General features: G+C 43.9%; 1 protein-coding gene across 2 annotated transcripts in view; it reads left to right on the top strand.

Moving 5' to 3' along the window:
• The first annotated feature begins 6390 nt into the window (after positions 1–6390).
• The window catches only part of LOC146174041 (uncharacterized), a 264164-nt gene continuing 253916 nt past the window's right edge, over positions 6391–16638 (top strand). The window contains exons 1-2 of one of the 2 annotated variants that reach the window (XM_084583976.1): positions 6391–6478; positions 8409–8469. In XM_084583976.1, coding sequence (XP_084440102.1) covers positions 6463–6478; positions 8409–8469 — 77 coding nt within the window. In that variant the 5' untranslated portion in view covers positions 6391–6462. The remainder of the gene's footprint in view (positions 6479–8408; positions 8470–16638) is intronic. The other variant, XM_084583977.1, reaches the window with a different exon arrangement.

Genomic DNA, 16638 nt, shown 5'->3' with positions numbered 1-16638 from the left:
TCAGCATGCATTTATTGAATGCTGGGACCAGATATTCTTTCTGGGACATATTACAACGAACACTTATAAAGCAACTACCAATAACGCCTTCAGGAATCATGCTTTAACGGCAGAGAAAGAAGATGACGCAGCGTATGAGATGTTTGTACTCCAGAGCCTCGACAGTTTGTTTAGCACAAGAATGGCAGTGAGACATGCCGAATTTGTTGTTCGTTCTGCCCGTGAAAATTTTATTTAGAATGCAACATACTTTGCGGAGGAGCATCGAGTACAAACGGAGCAACCGCAATGGATGGCTGTTCTTGAAGAACTGGTTGGATTGAAAAACATTTCACTGCGCCACGCCTGCTTGAACTAGCATATTTAGCAGTGTCTGTAACATTTAAATTAGTGCCTGAGAAGGCACTTAAGAAAAAATGTAGTGCAGTGGTTGATACTTTCTACTGTGCCAAAGTACCCGGGTTCGATCGCGACCGCCGGCGGCGGCGTTTTGATGGAAGCGAAATGAAGAGGTGACCGCGTACTCTCCAATGTCAGTGCTGGTTCCCCAGATGATCGAAATTACTTTGGAGCCCTAGATAACGGCACCCTTTCCACTTTTTGCGCTTTCACTTCCCCCTTCTTTCCCTCCTGAATAGCACGGTTCAGGTGTCCAGATGAAGGTTGTGACAGATTTTTCGCTTTCCTTTCGTGTGAACTAAATAATATATTATCCCACGTCGCACTCTTGAAGACCTGACACCTTCTTGAGGCTCTGTAACTTGCCCAGCGGTCTTAGGGTGCTCAGGTGGGAAATGTCATCATCATCAGCCGGACCCTACCCCCTTCAGGGCGAAGGCCTCTCCCGATTTAATACAATTACCCCGGTCTTGTGCTAGTTGCATCCACTTGACCCCTGCAAATGTCTTGATCTCATCAACCTACCTAATTTTCTGCTGCCCCCGTTATGCTTACCTTCCGTTAGAATCCAAAGGAGACGACCATAATTCTCAAGATTCTTTCATTACCCCGCTTTGCAGCATGTCCTCGAATTGTTCGGCAGTAACATGGCGCTCAGACGGGGACACACGATACGGTCATTGGTGAAGAAGTTGTTGAGCGCCAGGGTAGATGAGGTGGGAAAATGTCGTCGTGCAGCTCAAGGAAGATTGTGGGATGTGGAACGAGGTGCGGATTTGGTGTAAAAGGTTGAAAAGTTTCTCGCGGGTGCGAGGCTCTAGGGCGCTGCCCACAAAAAGTCAAAAGGTTCCGCTGCAGCGGATCGAAAGCCACACGAGTTGGAGTCAAAGCATAAACTACATAGCGAAAGACACGAGAGGATTGGCCATCAGAAATTTTTCTGGCGCCGTTGTGCACGTCAAGGACGACAAACGGCAATAATGACAGTGGCAAACAACGTTAGAGGTCACAAAGAGCACTTTGGTGGCGGTGGAAGAAGGAGTGAGGGCAAACAGAACAGCAATAAAGTGTGGGATGGTTTTTTCCTGGGCGACGAACATTTTTGGCCCAGACAAGTACACGCTTGTGGAGCAGAGCATCAGACAGCGCATCACTAAATTCAATGAGCTGTACTTCATGTCCAGTGCAGTCAGGGATAGCCTGATGCTGGGACAGAAATTCCCAGCCGAGAATGACATCATGAGAGCACGTGGGGAGGACGACAAACTCGATGAGGTGCAAGGCACTAGCAGTGACGACGCGAGCAGGGCAGACAGTTGTCAGCTGTATACTGGAGCGGATGCGGTACGAAACGATAGTCCCACGAGCGGCCATGTCATATTTCGGCGGGAGCAGCAGAGTTCATGGCTAATGGCAGATACAGCGACATCGGTGTCGGCAAGTGCACGAGTATGAAAACGTTTCAACGATGACAGCAATAAACTTCGCGGGAGGAAGACGAGGACTTTTAAGTTATGTCTAATATGCTGTTCTTGCTTAGCGAACTGTTGTGGTTAGTTTTCTAGCTCGGTAGCGGGTCGTCGGCGCGTTGGCGAAATGGAGCGGCGACGGCGTTGAGGGCGAACGACGAGAGAATACGTCCGAACGATCAGGACGAGCTATTGGCGGAGCCGGTGGGACTGGGTAATCGGAGGCCAAAAAGCTGGCGCAGGTAATGCAGCAAATTTCGTAGATAAACGGCACCGGCAGTAACGTGCAGTGTGCCCAGGGATGTCGCTGATGAGATGAGGTCTGAGGCAGAAGAGGAGCAAAAGCAGTTAGTGTCGAACGCACAGGGGACAAAGCGTAGGCATATGCCGGCGCTAGAGGGGGACTGCAAGCGCCGGCGACATATCTGCGACGCAGTGCGTGAACAGGAGCCGGCGCGGAAACTTCAGCGTACCTCAACGGCGGAACGCCAGAAGATGGAATTGTAGGCGCAGTGAAGGGCAGTTGGGTTGTCATCGAAGCTGGTTGAGTACCAGAATTAGGGACGGCGTCTGACACTTGTCGCTGGATTCCACGGCGATGCTTCAGAGCAAGGCCAGTTGGTGACTCTGTCTCAGACGGCAACAGAGACAGTTGTCGCGCGCCCTCCTCCTGCACAAAGGCTTTGATATCTGTGGAGAGGCCAGATGGCTCGCGCTCCGTGGCTAATCCAGCGAGCGAAGCTTCAGCGGGTGGCGACTCAAACCAAGCTTTTACGCAGCTCGCCATAGCTTTGGCAGAAATCGCAGGCTTCCCTGACCATGGTGGGATCCTTGGCGATGGGCATGTTTAAGGCGCCGTCATCTATTCCCACAAGGACATGACATATTTTTTCGGGTTCTGTTATGGTCAGATTAACGCGGCGAGACAAGTCAACAATATACGCAATGTAACTCGGGAACGTTTCACCGGCCACCCGCACTCGCAACTGAAGACGCTGTTCGGCCCGGAGTTTGCGAACAGCGGGGCGGCTCAAGACTTTAGAAAACGTAGTCTTGAAGTTACGTGAGGTGGTAATGCCCAACTAGTGGTTTCGAAACCGCAGATTGCCTAGGTTGCTCATGTAAAAGGTGACGTTGTGAGCTTGCGATTGCCGTCGCAGTGATTGCGACGGTTGATCCGTTCGTAGGCGGACAGCCAATCATCGACGTCGTTATCGCTGCTATTACAGAATTTAGCGGGGTCCCGTTTACGTAGGTATACCAGTGCAGCCTACAGACAGAGCTGGATGCAGTGGGGTGGGCTGCGTCATTGCGGCAGTCGGCGTTTGGCTGAGAAGTTCCAGTGCATATGGAGTATTGTGGGCCTCTGATGTACCTCCACCAAGTGAAAAGAAATTTAATGACTTGGTACGACGGTTAAACGGCCAGTACGTCTGATAAAGGAGCATAGAATTACCAGAGTAGATGCAGTGATTTCTAGTGATTATGAGGTCTTTGAGCTAAAGTGTATTTTACTCTGAGTTCGGAGTTCTCAAAAACGAACACTTAGCAACTTACGCAAAAAAATAAGTATTAACATTGTTTTTGTTCTGTATGCTGCTTAAGTTAGCGAGATGTTACTGTCAGGCAAGTTTCAAAAATATTAGTGCCAGAGATGCTGTTCTGTAAAACACATTTTCTCTTATTAATTTCATTAGCTTACATTTGTCGGCATTATCATAAGTCACTACGGCAAGGCAACAATGTTTGGATAGACTTTTATTTGGCGATAAATAAATTATCTTTATTTCCGGAAGAATACCACGAAATTTCATCATTTCGGATGCCATAATGTAGATTTCTGGTTCCTCTAGAGCTATGGTTCCTCTAGAGCTACGGACCCGCAACTAAGCATCACACTTTATGCAGTAACATAAATGAAGCAGAAGTTAACATGCAAAACTTGATTGGTTAGTGAGCTGAAGATTAAAACTCTATTCCAAAAGCACGCACTTTTTATCATGCTGGAATACGCTTTCAAATCGCTCACTTGCAGAGCTAGGCAGACCAGTAAAAATGGTGCAATTATTGTGACAGGCGTCTCAAAGATGACGCATAATGGTATGTGCATAAAAGGTGTGGTTACAACAAAAAGCATAATGTATATGGTGCTCTCAAAACCACATAAGATGTAAACAAAGCACATCACAAAATATCAGACGTCACCTGCTATATACGAAAAATTGACTGCAAGTGAGGCAAGCTAAGGATACAAAAACAATGGTTTCGATTATAATGAATAACTAGATATAGTTGAAACTATATTGGAGGGATACATATGTCGAGACCCATGACATTAGCCCCATTCAAGTGCTCCTAAACCTCCCTAAGACATTACCAAGAAGAGCAACGCACACTCAAAACTACCGATCATGCTACTTTGGTTTGGTTTTCGGGTTTCATTTATTGTCCTAAAGCGACTCGGGTTATGAGACACGCCGTGGTAATTACATCAGGAATGTTCCAGCTCCTGTGGTTGTTTAAAATGCACTGAAATCGCAGAGCACACAGGCTGTTAGCTTTTAGCCTCCATCGCGAAGCGGCAGCCATTGCCATAATTAAATCCCGCATCCCTGGGCACAGCACTGGAGCGCCATCATCACTGCGCTACCACTGCGGGTAGACTCCTTTTACAGCCTTGCGCGCCAAAGCAGTGCTCAAGACAGGTGGGATAATTAATACAGGCTGAAACGAAATGTTCGCAGCTGCACGAAGTACTCGGTGGAAACCTATCCCCCCAAGACAACGTAAGCTTGTGGTAACGAAAGCCAGAGCACGGCTAGGCGCAAGGTGATAGGCAAGAAGCATCATGGGGACGATAGTGCCGTGTGTGCTGATGAGGCAGAGTACAAGTTTAGAAGCATAGACTCCCTTTGTACAGGGGAGCATCTCTCGAGAGGATTGCCTATGATGGCCACTGACCGTGTGGATGAGGCTGAAGCTGCAATAGCACTAGAAATCTTTCAGAAAGGTATATACACATCGTTCTAAGTGAGTAAAAGCATTTTCATAAAACTGTGCGAAGGGCCCTACATTTTTCATTCCATAAAAGTTTCTCACCGCAATGTCAAACAATAGCAACTACATCTGCTATAAGTTCCTGCCCACGCCGGAATTTTTGAAAACGAGGCCACTCACCTATAGCTCGATGTTTTGTCAGCGCAGCCGGTGAGGGGATCCTGGACGCGTTGGCGCAACGAGGTGAAGCTCTTTGTATGCATCTGCTCATAGGCAGGTGCTATAGAAAGCTTATAGTGAGCCTGCCTCCTCCATACATTTCGCGCAGCACTTGCGACAGTGTATTTCAGTTCAGTAAATCCTTGCTGTCAACTATGAGGCAAGCCTGCCACCATAAACCACATGGACTGGGAACGCTCGTCTTCCGGCATGTGTCACATTTCTCTGTGGTGAGCAACTGTACGTAGTTCTCGCCAGCCTGATCTCTGACGACCATCCCGGGCCATAGCAAGAGAGCAAGGGGATTGCTATCTTCTTGCAGAGTAATAAGCTTTCACTTTTTCTTTCTCTACCTTGTTTCATGATAGGGTTGTAATTACAAACATAGGAAAATCGATTTTTTTAGAATGAAGGAGACCTGTAGATTCTATCTGCTGATCCAAATGCCGTTGGATGATGCAATGGTGCTCCGCCGATCTGTCGGAGCATGCCCAACAAATATCACAATTATTTCTCATGGTCAAATTTAGAACTAACATCTTGTCTTACCATTTTCATTATTTTATACGTCAAGAAAAAAAAACACTTGTGGAAACACAGATAGTCGGCATTGTTTTTAAAAAAAACATGAGAAACTCTTGGGGTGGAAGTTATTTGCACATATGAATACAATTTTTTGTCAACAAACGCAACACACATCCTGCTAAAACATGAGAACCTGAATTTAAATTTAGGGTTGATTTAGATCTTGCATTTGGACGACACTACAGGCAAGGAATGTTGGCTAGGTTTGGTTCTCAGAATTTTACATCTTGGGGAAGTCGTTTTCTCGAAATATGGTTAGATACTTGGTAACTTACTTTCCCGACATCGCTCGCATCTCGGCTATGGTAATGAGACAATATATTTCAACTTTTGTATGGAAATTTGGCTACATCTAGTATAAAAAGATGCTTAAAATCGATTACGCGTACTGGTAACACCATGGAAATGTTTGCTACCGTTAGGCATTGCAACGTTAAATCGGGAGCCTTTATAATAAATCTTGCGTATATTGCTATATGAATTAAATTTTAATTCGTCATTAGTCATCGACGGGTAAAACAGCATAAAGCATGTCAAATAATGAAGGCTCTGCTCAGCTTATCATAATCGTATTCATTGAAAGCCTTTATCACGTTTTGTCTATGCTGTCGAATCAGCTCACGTCTAGGCCAAATGCATGCTGTTATTTTTTGTTATCAGCATTCAAAACACTATAAATATGTACGTGTCCTATAAGGCGCAGCTTTGGTCCAACCAATTTGTTGCAGTGCAAGAGTAAAGCATTTGGTAAAGATGAACGCCGTTTTCCAGATCTCACTTTTTCTGCTCTGCTATGCCGCTCTTGTGGAGTAAGTACGTACTCTGTAAGAGATTTTGAACTATTTTTCCTGAGTACTATTATTTGTGAAAGACTATGTGAAAAAAGAACTACACGAACAAAACAGACAAAACGGTGATTCTGTCTTCGCGTCATCCATCTTGCGCCTAGCCTTTCATAGCATTGAAACGTGCTCTGTATATACAACGTTTGTCAAGAATTTATCAACAATACAAAACCTCCACATCGATCTATTAGTATCACAACCAAAATATTGTGCGATTGATAGGAAGATAGCAGACATAGTCTCGCGCGAATGGACGCGAATCTGTACTGCTTTGCATGAATATGACAGGTACGTTCCGCCTCGTGTTCGGGAGGTACCAGGTTCGATCCCTGGTGCCGCCGGGCACCCACCGTCTTTTCAATGGGTGCAAGCTTTCCCCCGGCCTGGTGCTCAGCTGTTTGGAATGAAATGTTTCGGAAAGAATGCCTTAAGAGCTGTGTATTTTACAGCTTAGTCAAAATATCTGAGGCGGCGCTTGTCCGTGTCTTTTTTCTTGTGAATGTGTCGTTAGCGCTTTGTCCTTTTGTTAAAAAACTATGCATCGATAACAGATGCCAAGTCCGAAATTTGCAATGGAACAAATGCGAAAATTGATGCTTTTGCAATGAAATCAAGAAATAATTTGAGATATAATTGACTAGTTGGTAGAAACGGTGATACTCTTACGGAGGTACTGAGCTCAAAGAACACTCGCAGAGCACTGCACCTAGAAGTCAAACTGTTGAATAACAACTTCACTCATTCGGAAGCATTGTGTTGCTAACGTAATCCCCTGTGGGCACCAGGCAATCTGATGGTGAATGCAGCCACGAAGCTAATAAAAGCATACAAACAAAATGCTGCTAAAAACCAGATAGCTCAAAGAGTTCTAGTTGGACGTAAGTGGACTTATCGGTGTGTCTGAAAGGAATTTCCTGGCTTCGTAATTTAGAAACCCCACCTAAATAGACACTTGCAGTGCGAGTGCAGTAAGCAGTACTATAATTTAAAGTAAAATATTCTGAAAAATAGCTTTAATAAAAGAACTAGAAAACCCACCTAAATAGACACTTGCAGTGCAAGTGTACTAATCATTACTATAATCTAAAGTAAAATATTCTGAAACATAGCATTAGTATAAGAACTTGAGTAATGCTTCTGAAAAAATATTTAATTACGAAAACAGGTAAGATTTATGTCATAATAAAAGGAACCAAAAACAAAAATTTTAGGCTAACAAAGGCAGGATAGTTTTCATTATTTGCAGCTCATGTTAGCATTGACGTGTTTGAACTAAAATGGCATATCACCGAAAAGTAAGGATAGCTGTAACGTTTACGTCGATAGAGAACTATTGCACTTTTTCAGCTCCTAAAAATGGATTAGGCTGCATTGAAATATTTGAAACTTCTCATGCTTTTGAAAACATGTGGATATGCTGGTGAAAATTAACACAAGGATACAGTACTCGGACCTCAGTGCAGCAAAAGACGACTGCGGCTTAAGTCAGTAATGGTGCACACGAGTACATGCGTTCCGCTGTTTGGAAATCCTGTAGAAGCAATACGATTCGCAAGATGATAAAGATGCTTGCTTTGGTACCTTCGCTTGCGAACATTTCTCAGTCATATTTTACAGCTTGCACCCTTATTTCTGCAGGCACACTGACCGGATACCGTAGCACAATGAGGTATATTACGAGCATTGCAAAGCCTGATGATAAAAACATAATTTAAAGGGAGACAATATTTTCTCCGTGCTTTTTCATCCGAGAACAAACAACTTTAAAAAGCCTTCAAACACGCTCTTGGAACAGTGGCTAGGTGAAGATTTACACTCAGGCTTCAAGAAAAGCAGGTACGGTTATTCTGAAAATTCTTAAACAGCCTAATTACTTTGTTCCTTCCTATTACAGGGCAGGCAAAGTCCAATCGTTCCAGAGAAGACCGTCAACAAATAAGGAATGTCCAAATACGGTACAGCGCAACATTTTGTTTTTGCTCTTTGAACAACTAGGACGTGAATATTTTGTTTGAGCTTTCAAAGAACATTGCAGCAAGCAAGACTGACTAAGCACTTGCTATTACCAAATCACATTGTGCTAATATTGAACAAAAGTCTTGAACGCTGAACATTCACAATTTTATTGAGCAGTCGGAAACAAGTAAATGTCAACTTTGGAACGCGACGCGCAGTAATTAACTCAACTCCTTTTTGAATTAGTAAGACTTACAAATAACACACTATAATACCGATCCACCTGTGAAATTATACTTGCCACAGATGGATATTTTCTCACAGATTACAGAATGAGACTTGTTTATTCAAGTCACGTATTTGTTCTTTCAATGGTTAAATCACCCTTTTTGCATTGACACCTGCATATCTATAAGAATTAGGACTGTCGTTTTAGCAGACCGAGCTGCGTTAGAAGGAATAAAAACAGAATTTTAGGAGATATGCGGCCGCCACTGAAATAACGGTTACCAATACACCTGTCAGATTTTACGTTCTCCTAATGGATATACTCCCACAGATTACCCGATGAGCCCTGCTTATTTAAGTCAGGTATTTGTTCCTTCGAAGGCTAAATCAGTCGTTTTGCATTGTCACCTAGATCAATTAAGAACTCAGACGGTCGTTTTAGAAGACAGAGCGCGTTATATTGAGTAACAAAAGAATTTTAGGAGTGCTGCCGCCATTGTACTAAGAGTTACCGATAGGCCTGTTAAATGATACTTGCCACTGATGGATATATTCCCACAGATTACCCAATGAAGTGTACTTATTGAAGTCAGTGGTATGTTCCTTAAAAGGCTAAATCAGTCTTTCTGCATTGCCACCTGCATGCTGTTCAGACTTATGACCGTCATTTCAGCAGACAGAGCTGCGTTAGAGCTAGCAAAAATAAAGTTCTAGAATATATGCGGCCGCCAATAAACTAAAGGTTATTGATACGCCTGTGAAATTATACGCACCACTCATGCATTTATTCCCACATAATATCCATTGAGCACTCCACATTCAGTCAGGTATTTGATCATTCAGAGGGTACATCAGTCTTTTTACATTGCCACTTGTATACTATTACGACTTAGGACTGTCGGTTTAGCAGGCAGTGCTGCGTTAGAACGAGTAAAAAATAGTTCTAGGAGATATGCGGCCGCTATTGAGCTAACGGTTACCTATATGCCTCCTAAATTTTTCGCTAGACCGATAGCTATATTCTGACAGATTGCCCAATGGACATTGCGTATTCAGGTCAGGTATTTGTTCCTTCAAAGTTTAAATCAGTCTTTTTGAATTGCCATCTGCATGCCATTCTGTGTTGGGACTGTTGTTTTAGCAGACACTGCTGCGTTTGCATCACTAAAGTGCGATAAAGCGAGATTCTTTATTTGAAACACCGCTGATTCCTGCCTTACTGCATCTGCTTCTGTATGCTGTTTGGTGCGGCGTTCGAGGAAGTGCCAAATGAAAGTCGCCGCACGGACAAACGGCGGGCAAAGCTTCGGATTTGCATGAATTGCTGGGTGATGTCACCATTCATGACCGGATGTCACTTCAACACTAATTTCAGTTATACGTGATGGGATGAGATGTCATAATGCCGTTTCATCTGTCACGACGTCCCGCTGGTCATGGCCGTTGACGTCAATATATGATGACATCACAATCTCGCGGTATCCCCCAGAATTCCGCGAAGAAGCATGGCACTCAACGAAAATTGACTCAACGGAAGAACACTCAACGAAAATTGAATGTTTACTATTTTTGTAATGGAGCATTTTAGGTACATTTCACTTCAATACCGGTGTTATCGTTGCAGCTACGAAGGCCAGCGTTTTACAGTCAGAGCCGGAACTTCATCCGCTTTGCCTTCTTCACACTTTCGTCATCTTCCGCAATGTCTCCTTTTGCTGTCCTTGCTTCTTTTACACAGGTACATTTCTTACAACACGCCCCTTTGAAAAGACGCTAACCTGGCAGATTAAGCGGAAGCCGCGATTATAAGGTCATAGACCGGATTGAGGCGCTCAATATCGACAATTTCATGTCCATGGCGGTGGTTGTCTTTTGAAGACGTGGAGAACTCGGTAAGATAATTAACCAGGGAATGTTGTTGAAGCACAGGATAGGCTCTCTGGTATCGACTCAGAAGCTTGGGCGACTGGCCTGAGGTAGAACAGGGCACCCATAGCCGCACCGACGAGTCGGGACTATAAGCAGGTGGCAGACATGTGGAACTGGCGGGGTTGTGTTTCTGGAGGTGCTGGTTTAAATTTCTGATTGGACGTGTGATCATACGACACTCTTCGACATTGGCAGCGGCTCGAGAAATCGGCGTCAATTCGGAGACGTCGGGATGGTAGGGTAGGATCGTGTTCATTGCGAAAGAAGGTTCCTGGCCGTACAGAAGGAAGTAAGGAAGAAATCGGTAGTAACTTGCGTAGCAGAATTATAGGCGTAGGTGATAAATGGTAACACACGGGCCCAATCGGAGTGGGTGGAAGAAAAGTACATTGCCATCATGTCTCCGATGGTCCGATTAAATCGCTCGACCATTCAGGTTGTCTGGGGATGGCAAGAAGACGTCGTGTGATGAACAGCATTGCACTCTTCAAAAAAGGTCTCCTATGACAACAGAAAAACAAACGCAACCACGACGACTAAGTAATTCCCACGGTGCAGAAAGACACAGGATGAGGTGCTCAAGGATGAAACGAGTGAAGTAACGGGCTGTAGCAGCTGGTAAGGCAGCAGCTTCAGCATATCTGGTAAAGTGGTCGATGGCAACACTGATCTACCTATTCCCGGCAAAAAGCGAGGAAGAGGCCAGTAAATGTCGATTTCAACACGTGCGGTGGCTTAAATGGGCACAATAGAAGCTGCACGGGAGCTGGAGGGCGTGGTGGGTTCTTCCGACACTGACAGTTGACGCAAGAGCAGACGTACTGGCGAACAAAACAATACATGCCCTGCCAGTAGAAGCGCTGACGTAGGCGTGTAAATGTTTTCAGGAATTCAGCATGGGCGCACTGTGAATGTTTATGATAGCTAGCGCAAAAGACAGCGCGGAAGTATAATATGGGGGAAATTGAGCATGCTCGAAAGAACGACCGTAGCCTGAAAGCGATAAAAAGTAAATTGGGCATAAGCAAAAATCAGATGTATGCACTGATGAAAAAGGCAGGAAATATCATTACCAGCATGGACAAGATAATAAAGATAGCCGAAGACTTCTATACGAATCTCTACAGTGACCATAATAGTCAGGACAAGAATGAAATTGGCTGTCGTTAAGAGTAATCAGACTTTCCGCCAGTAACAAAGGACAATAATACGAAAGCCTTAGATGCTAGGCAAAGAAGGAAAGCAGCAGGGGAGGGTTAGATAACTAAAGATGTTTTGAAGGATGCAGAGGGTATCGTCCTAGAAAAACTGGTCACCCTGTTATACGCAATGCCTGATGACATCGAAGGTACCGGTATTATTGCTAACATTATCCTACTTCATAAGAAAGGGGACGCTAAGTTCTTGAACAATTACAGACCAATCAACTGACTATCAGGTATATGCACATGGTATTTATCAAGGTATTGCTAATAGCATCAGGACTACATTTTATTCAATCAAATTATGAAGCTGGATTTCGGAAAGGGTACTCCACTATCGATAATATCCACACTATAAATAAGGTGATAGAAAAGGGCCCGGGATTCAGCCAGCCCCATAGCATTTATTGACTACGAGAAAGGATTTGACTCGGTCGAAACCTCAGCGGTCGTGCGGGCATTGCGAGATCAGGGTCTAGGTAAACCATATCTGAAAGTACTAGAAGATATCTATATTGGCTGCACAGCAACCATAATTCTGCATAAGGAAAGTGACAAACATCCAATTAAGAAAAATGTTAGATCAAGGTGGCATGATCTCCCCACTGCTATTTACAGCTTGCGTAGAGGGTGTATTCAAAGATCTGGAATGGGAGCAGTTAGGCATCAGGAACGATGAAGAATATCTCAGTATTTTGCGAATCGATTATTAAGTAATTTAGAAAACCCAGTGTAACTAGCAATAAATGATCTAGACAGGACAAGCATAAAGGTAGGCCAAAATATTAATATTTAGCAGACTAACGTAATGCTGAACAGCATGTGAAAGGAACAGCAATTTAAAATACATAGCTAAGCATGGGAAGTGGTAGGCGAGTATGTCTACCAAGGACAGCCAGTTACCGCAGATCCGGACTACGAAAGGCAAATAACTAGGAGAATAAGATTAGGAGTAAGCGCATTTGAAAGGTACTCAATAATTATGACTAGCATATTACAGGTATCGCTCAAAAGGAATGTGTATAACAGTTGCATCCTACCGGTACTAACCTATGGGGCTGGAATATGGAGGTTAACGAAAAGGGTTCTATTCAAGCTTAGGAGAATGCAGAAGGCCATGGAACGGTAAATGGTAGGTGTAATGTTAAGAGATAAGAAGCGTGCAGAATAGGTCAGAGAAATAACTCAAATTACTAACATTCTAGTCGAACTTATGAAGAAGAAGAAACGGGCATGTGTAGGACATGTAGTTCGAAGAGAGGTTAAGCGTAGCAGGGGGCGGCAGAAAATTGGGTCGGTGGATGAGATTAGGACATTTGTAGGGGGACCAGTGGATGCAGCTAGCATAGGATCGGGTTCATTGCGAGAAAATTGGAAAGGTCATCACCCTGCATTGTGTATAGTCCGGCTGATGATTATGACTTTGCACAGCACACGAGCGCAAAGCTTTGGTCTCCATCGAAAAGTACCACCGGTGCGGGAATTAAATTCCACAACATTGGGCACAGTAGTCGAGCGCCCTAAACACTGCGCGACCCCGGCGAGGTTAAATATAGAAAACTGTTTTACTCCTTGCAGCTATTGTAATGCGAGAAATATGTCACACAAATATGCGTCATCAAAAAGTCAATCAGCCTGCATGTCGTGCTACTTTTGCACAGCACTGAAATATAAATAAGCGTCCTACTTTTTATAAATATTGCACTTTAGCAAGTGTTGCACAGACACCGTAATGCCGCAGGATGGTTCTTTTTTAGTTTTTAATTTCAACAGCATAGATCTGCGTACCTGTTCTGGTTAGAGAGGCCTAGACTCGCACATCATCATTTATGGGTATTTACTTTAAGACACTGGGCAAACTGTGCGAGTGTGTGCAAGAATTATCATCATCATCAGCCTGACTATATCCACTGCAGGGCGAAGGCCTCTCCCATAGTTCTCCAATTGACCAGGTTCTGTGCTAGCTGCATCTACTTGACCCCTGCGAACTTCTTAACCTCATTCGCCCACCTACCTTTCTGCCGCCCCCTGCTAGGCGCTCGTGTTGTGTCCTTCTACTCTTGGTCCTCGTTTTTCGCGCTACCTTCAATATGGACCTCTTGGTTAGGCTTCACGTTTCAGCCCCACAGGTGAGTGCAGATAAGATGCAACTGTTGTATACTTTCCTCTCGAGCGATACCGCTAAGCTGCCAGTCATAATCTGCGAGTGCTTGCAAAATGCGCTCCATCCCAACCTTATTCTTCTTGCTATTTCGTTTTCATGGTCCGTATCTGCGGCTACTACCTATCCTAAATAGACATATTCGCCAACTACTTCCAGTGCTTCACTCACCAATGTAAACTGGTGTTCCTTCCCGAGGCTGTTGAACATTAGCTTAGTCTTCTGCATATTGATTTTCAAGCCTACCTTTCTACTTTTCCTGTCTAGGTCATCAATCATTATTTGCAGTTCATCCCCCGAGTTACTTAGCAAGGCAATATCAAGAATCACTAGGCTGTTAACTTTGCAAACGTTAAATATTTTTTGAATTCATTTTCCTAGTGCAATCTCACCAAACTTGGACCTGCCTGCCCACCAGGGTGCCGCTGCTACATGAAGAAAAATAGCATCCATTTTGGCAGATGCTTCAGTGCCTCGGGCCCGTTCCCTGCGGGCGTATTGCCAGCACATCTAGGCCCGGCAATAAGGGGATGAAGTTGCCTCTAACAAAATGAGTTGAGAATAAAAATCCTCGCCTCAAGATAAGCTTTGCGAAAAGATGCGCTGTCCTGTTTCTTTTTCAAAACTCTTTCATATAGCTAGCATATCTTTCTCCAAGTGAAATGGACATTTAGCTAAATACATACGTGACTCGCATTGCTGCACACGCCCTGAGTGCGAGGAAGGAGTAGTTTATACAAGCTTTATTGCTCTCTCGTCGTCCTGTAAAACCACCTTGAAATTGGAGTCCCCGTATTCTCTTCGCATTTAGTGTCCTTTAAACGCTACTGCTTTCATCTTGCTCAATGCGCATGATATGTTCCTTCAAAAGAAGGACGTTTGCGTTGGTTGGTAATTATTCATAAAATAAATCATGCGTGTGACAAAACTTCCGTGTCATGGAACAGTGAACGAGACTTTACGGTTCCGTATTTTCTATTGTAGGGCCTGCATTACGCTGCCTTCTATGTTCATTATTCTTCATGTTTCTGAGGTGTATTCTCTGATGTAAAAAATACAGGTTGCTGTATCAGACGCGCTGTTTTATTCAACAACGCTGTTACTGTAATAGTAATAGCCGGTTGCAAAATATCAGGATCTTGTTTCAGAAACTCATTGCCAATCAAATAAACAAGACTATCTGTTTCTGGAACAGCGCGTTAACAAATAATGGAACCACGTCAGTTTTCATAATTCTGAACCCATGTAGTCGCTTTTATTTTGCAGTTTAAATTCATTATGCGCCTGTTCAGCAAGGTTACAACAATACCTTGTTGCTCAAATAGCGCCGCAACAGCGTGCATCGCGCGCACTAAACAGGTGCTATCGGTCGCGCCTTACGGCAGCTTCATGTGGGACAGAGCACATTAATATTTCTGCAGGACGCACAGACTTCTTCTTGAAGGCTTCAACCGTGGTAAAGGATACGCCGAAGAGAACCTCGAATGAAAAAGAAAATACTAAAATAGACGAAGACAGAAAACAAACGAACAGACGAAAGAGATCTCCGCACGCGAGCACATCAGGGAAATGCAGTAGATAGGAACGGTGTCATATGCCACAGAAAAAAAGAAAAACATTAACACACACTGGTCTGTGTGGCCTACAATCATATGGGGAGTCGCACGTCTTGCTGAGTGCTTGCATTTCCGTCGGCCTCTTTGTTCCTCTGGAGCACAACAAAAAGACACACAGTTGTAGCATGAAATGGAAAGAATGGGTAAAAGCGCACTTGTGGGAAGGTTAGTTCAGTGCGTGAGCGAAAAGGGCGAAGACACCAAGTACAACGAGAGGGACACGGAGGGGGAAAATAAAAAAACGGTAAGGCTAAACGCACCCTCTACTGTAGTCGTACTAACTTTAATTAAGAAAACATGCCGTGACGGCTTGAAAGTCCATGTGAATGAAAAGCAAGCCTCTTATTTGGAAACGTCATGGTATGGGACCGTGATCAAGAGCAACAAAACTCATCAAAGCATTTTACATCACAACCTACAGTTCGTCAACACGGGAGTGCTTAATCACGCGCAACAACATGATGCGACAGTGGATAACGATAGAAAAAAGATAAGCGTCTGGTAAAATGAAAACATATGTGCAAACCCTCATCATGACGCAATTACGAAACGGCATTGTAAACTGCAATGAAATTTACCCAAAAGGAGAGGAGAGTTTAATTACGCTGTCTTTAATCTTAGCATTCAAGGTGTTGAATTCATGTATTGGATATGACTCAAAAGCTTCAATGCTGCAATGCGGTCGAAAGCTTGACAACAGTAGCGTGATTTTGAAAGCGTGAAACTAATATCCTTTTTTATTTACATCTGTTTACAACGAGTTTCTGCATGTCCAATATATTGCTCACGGTACACACCACATTCAAGAAGCAGACTGCGTTGCTGGTCACCGATAAAGTCTCCTGTGACTATGAAAGAAAAAGAAAGCATGCTGTGCATAGTGCCATTGCAGTGGCATTAAACATCGGACAAAACCTCACAGCGATCTTTAATGCAAGGTGTACATCCTGAGACGCTTTCATTGTTTAGTTTTGATGAAGCTACGATGTCATTCATGTTTCTTGCCATCCTATATACGACACGGGGTGCTTC

The sequence above is a fragment of the Amblyomma maculatum genome, chromosome 11, assembly GCF_055883805.1.
Source record: "Amblyomma maculatum isolate TAMU_Amacu chromosome 11, ASM5588380v1, whole genome shotgun sequence".
In the NCBI taxonomy this organism is placed as follows: Eukaryota; Metazoa; Arthropoda; class Arachnida; order Ixodida; family Ixodidae; genus Amblyomma; species Amblyomma maculatum.
The sequence above is the reverse complement of the archived record's forward strand: the minus strand, read 5'-3'. Positions and strand labels throughout refer to the sequence as shown.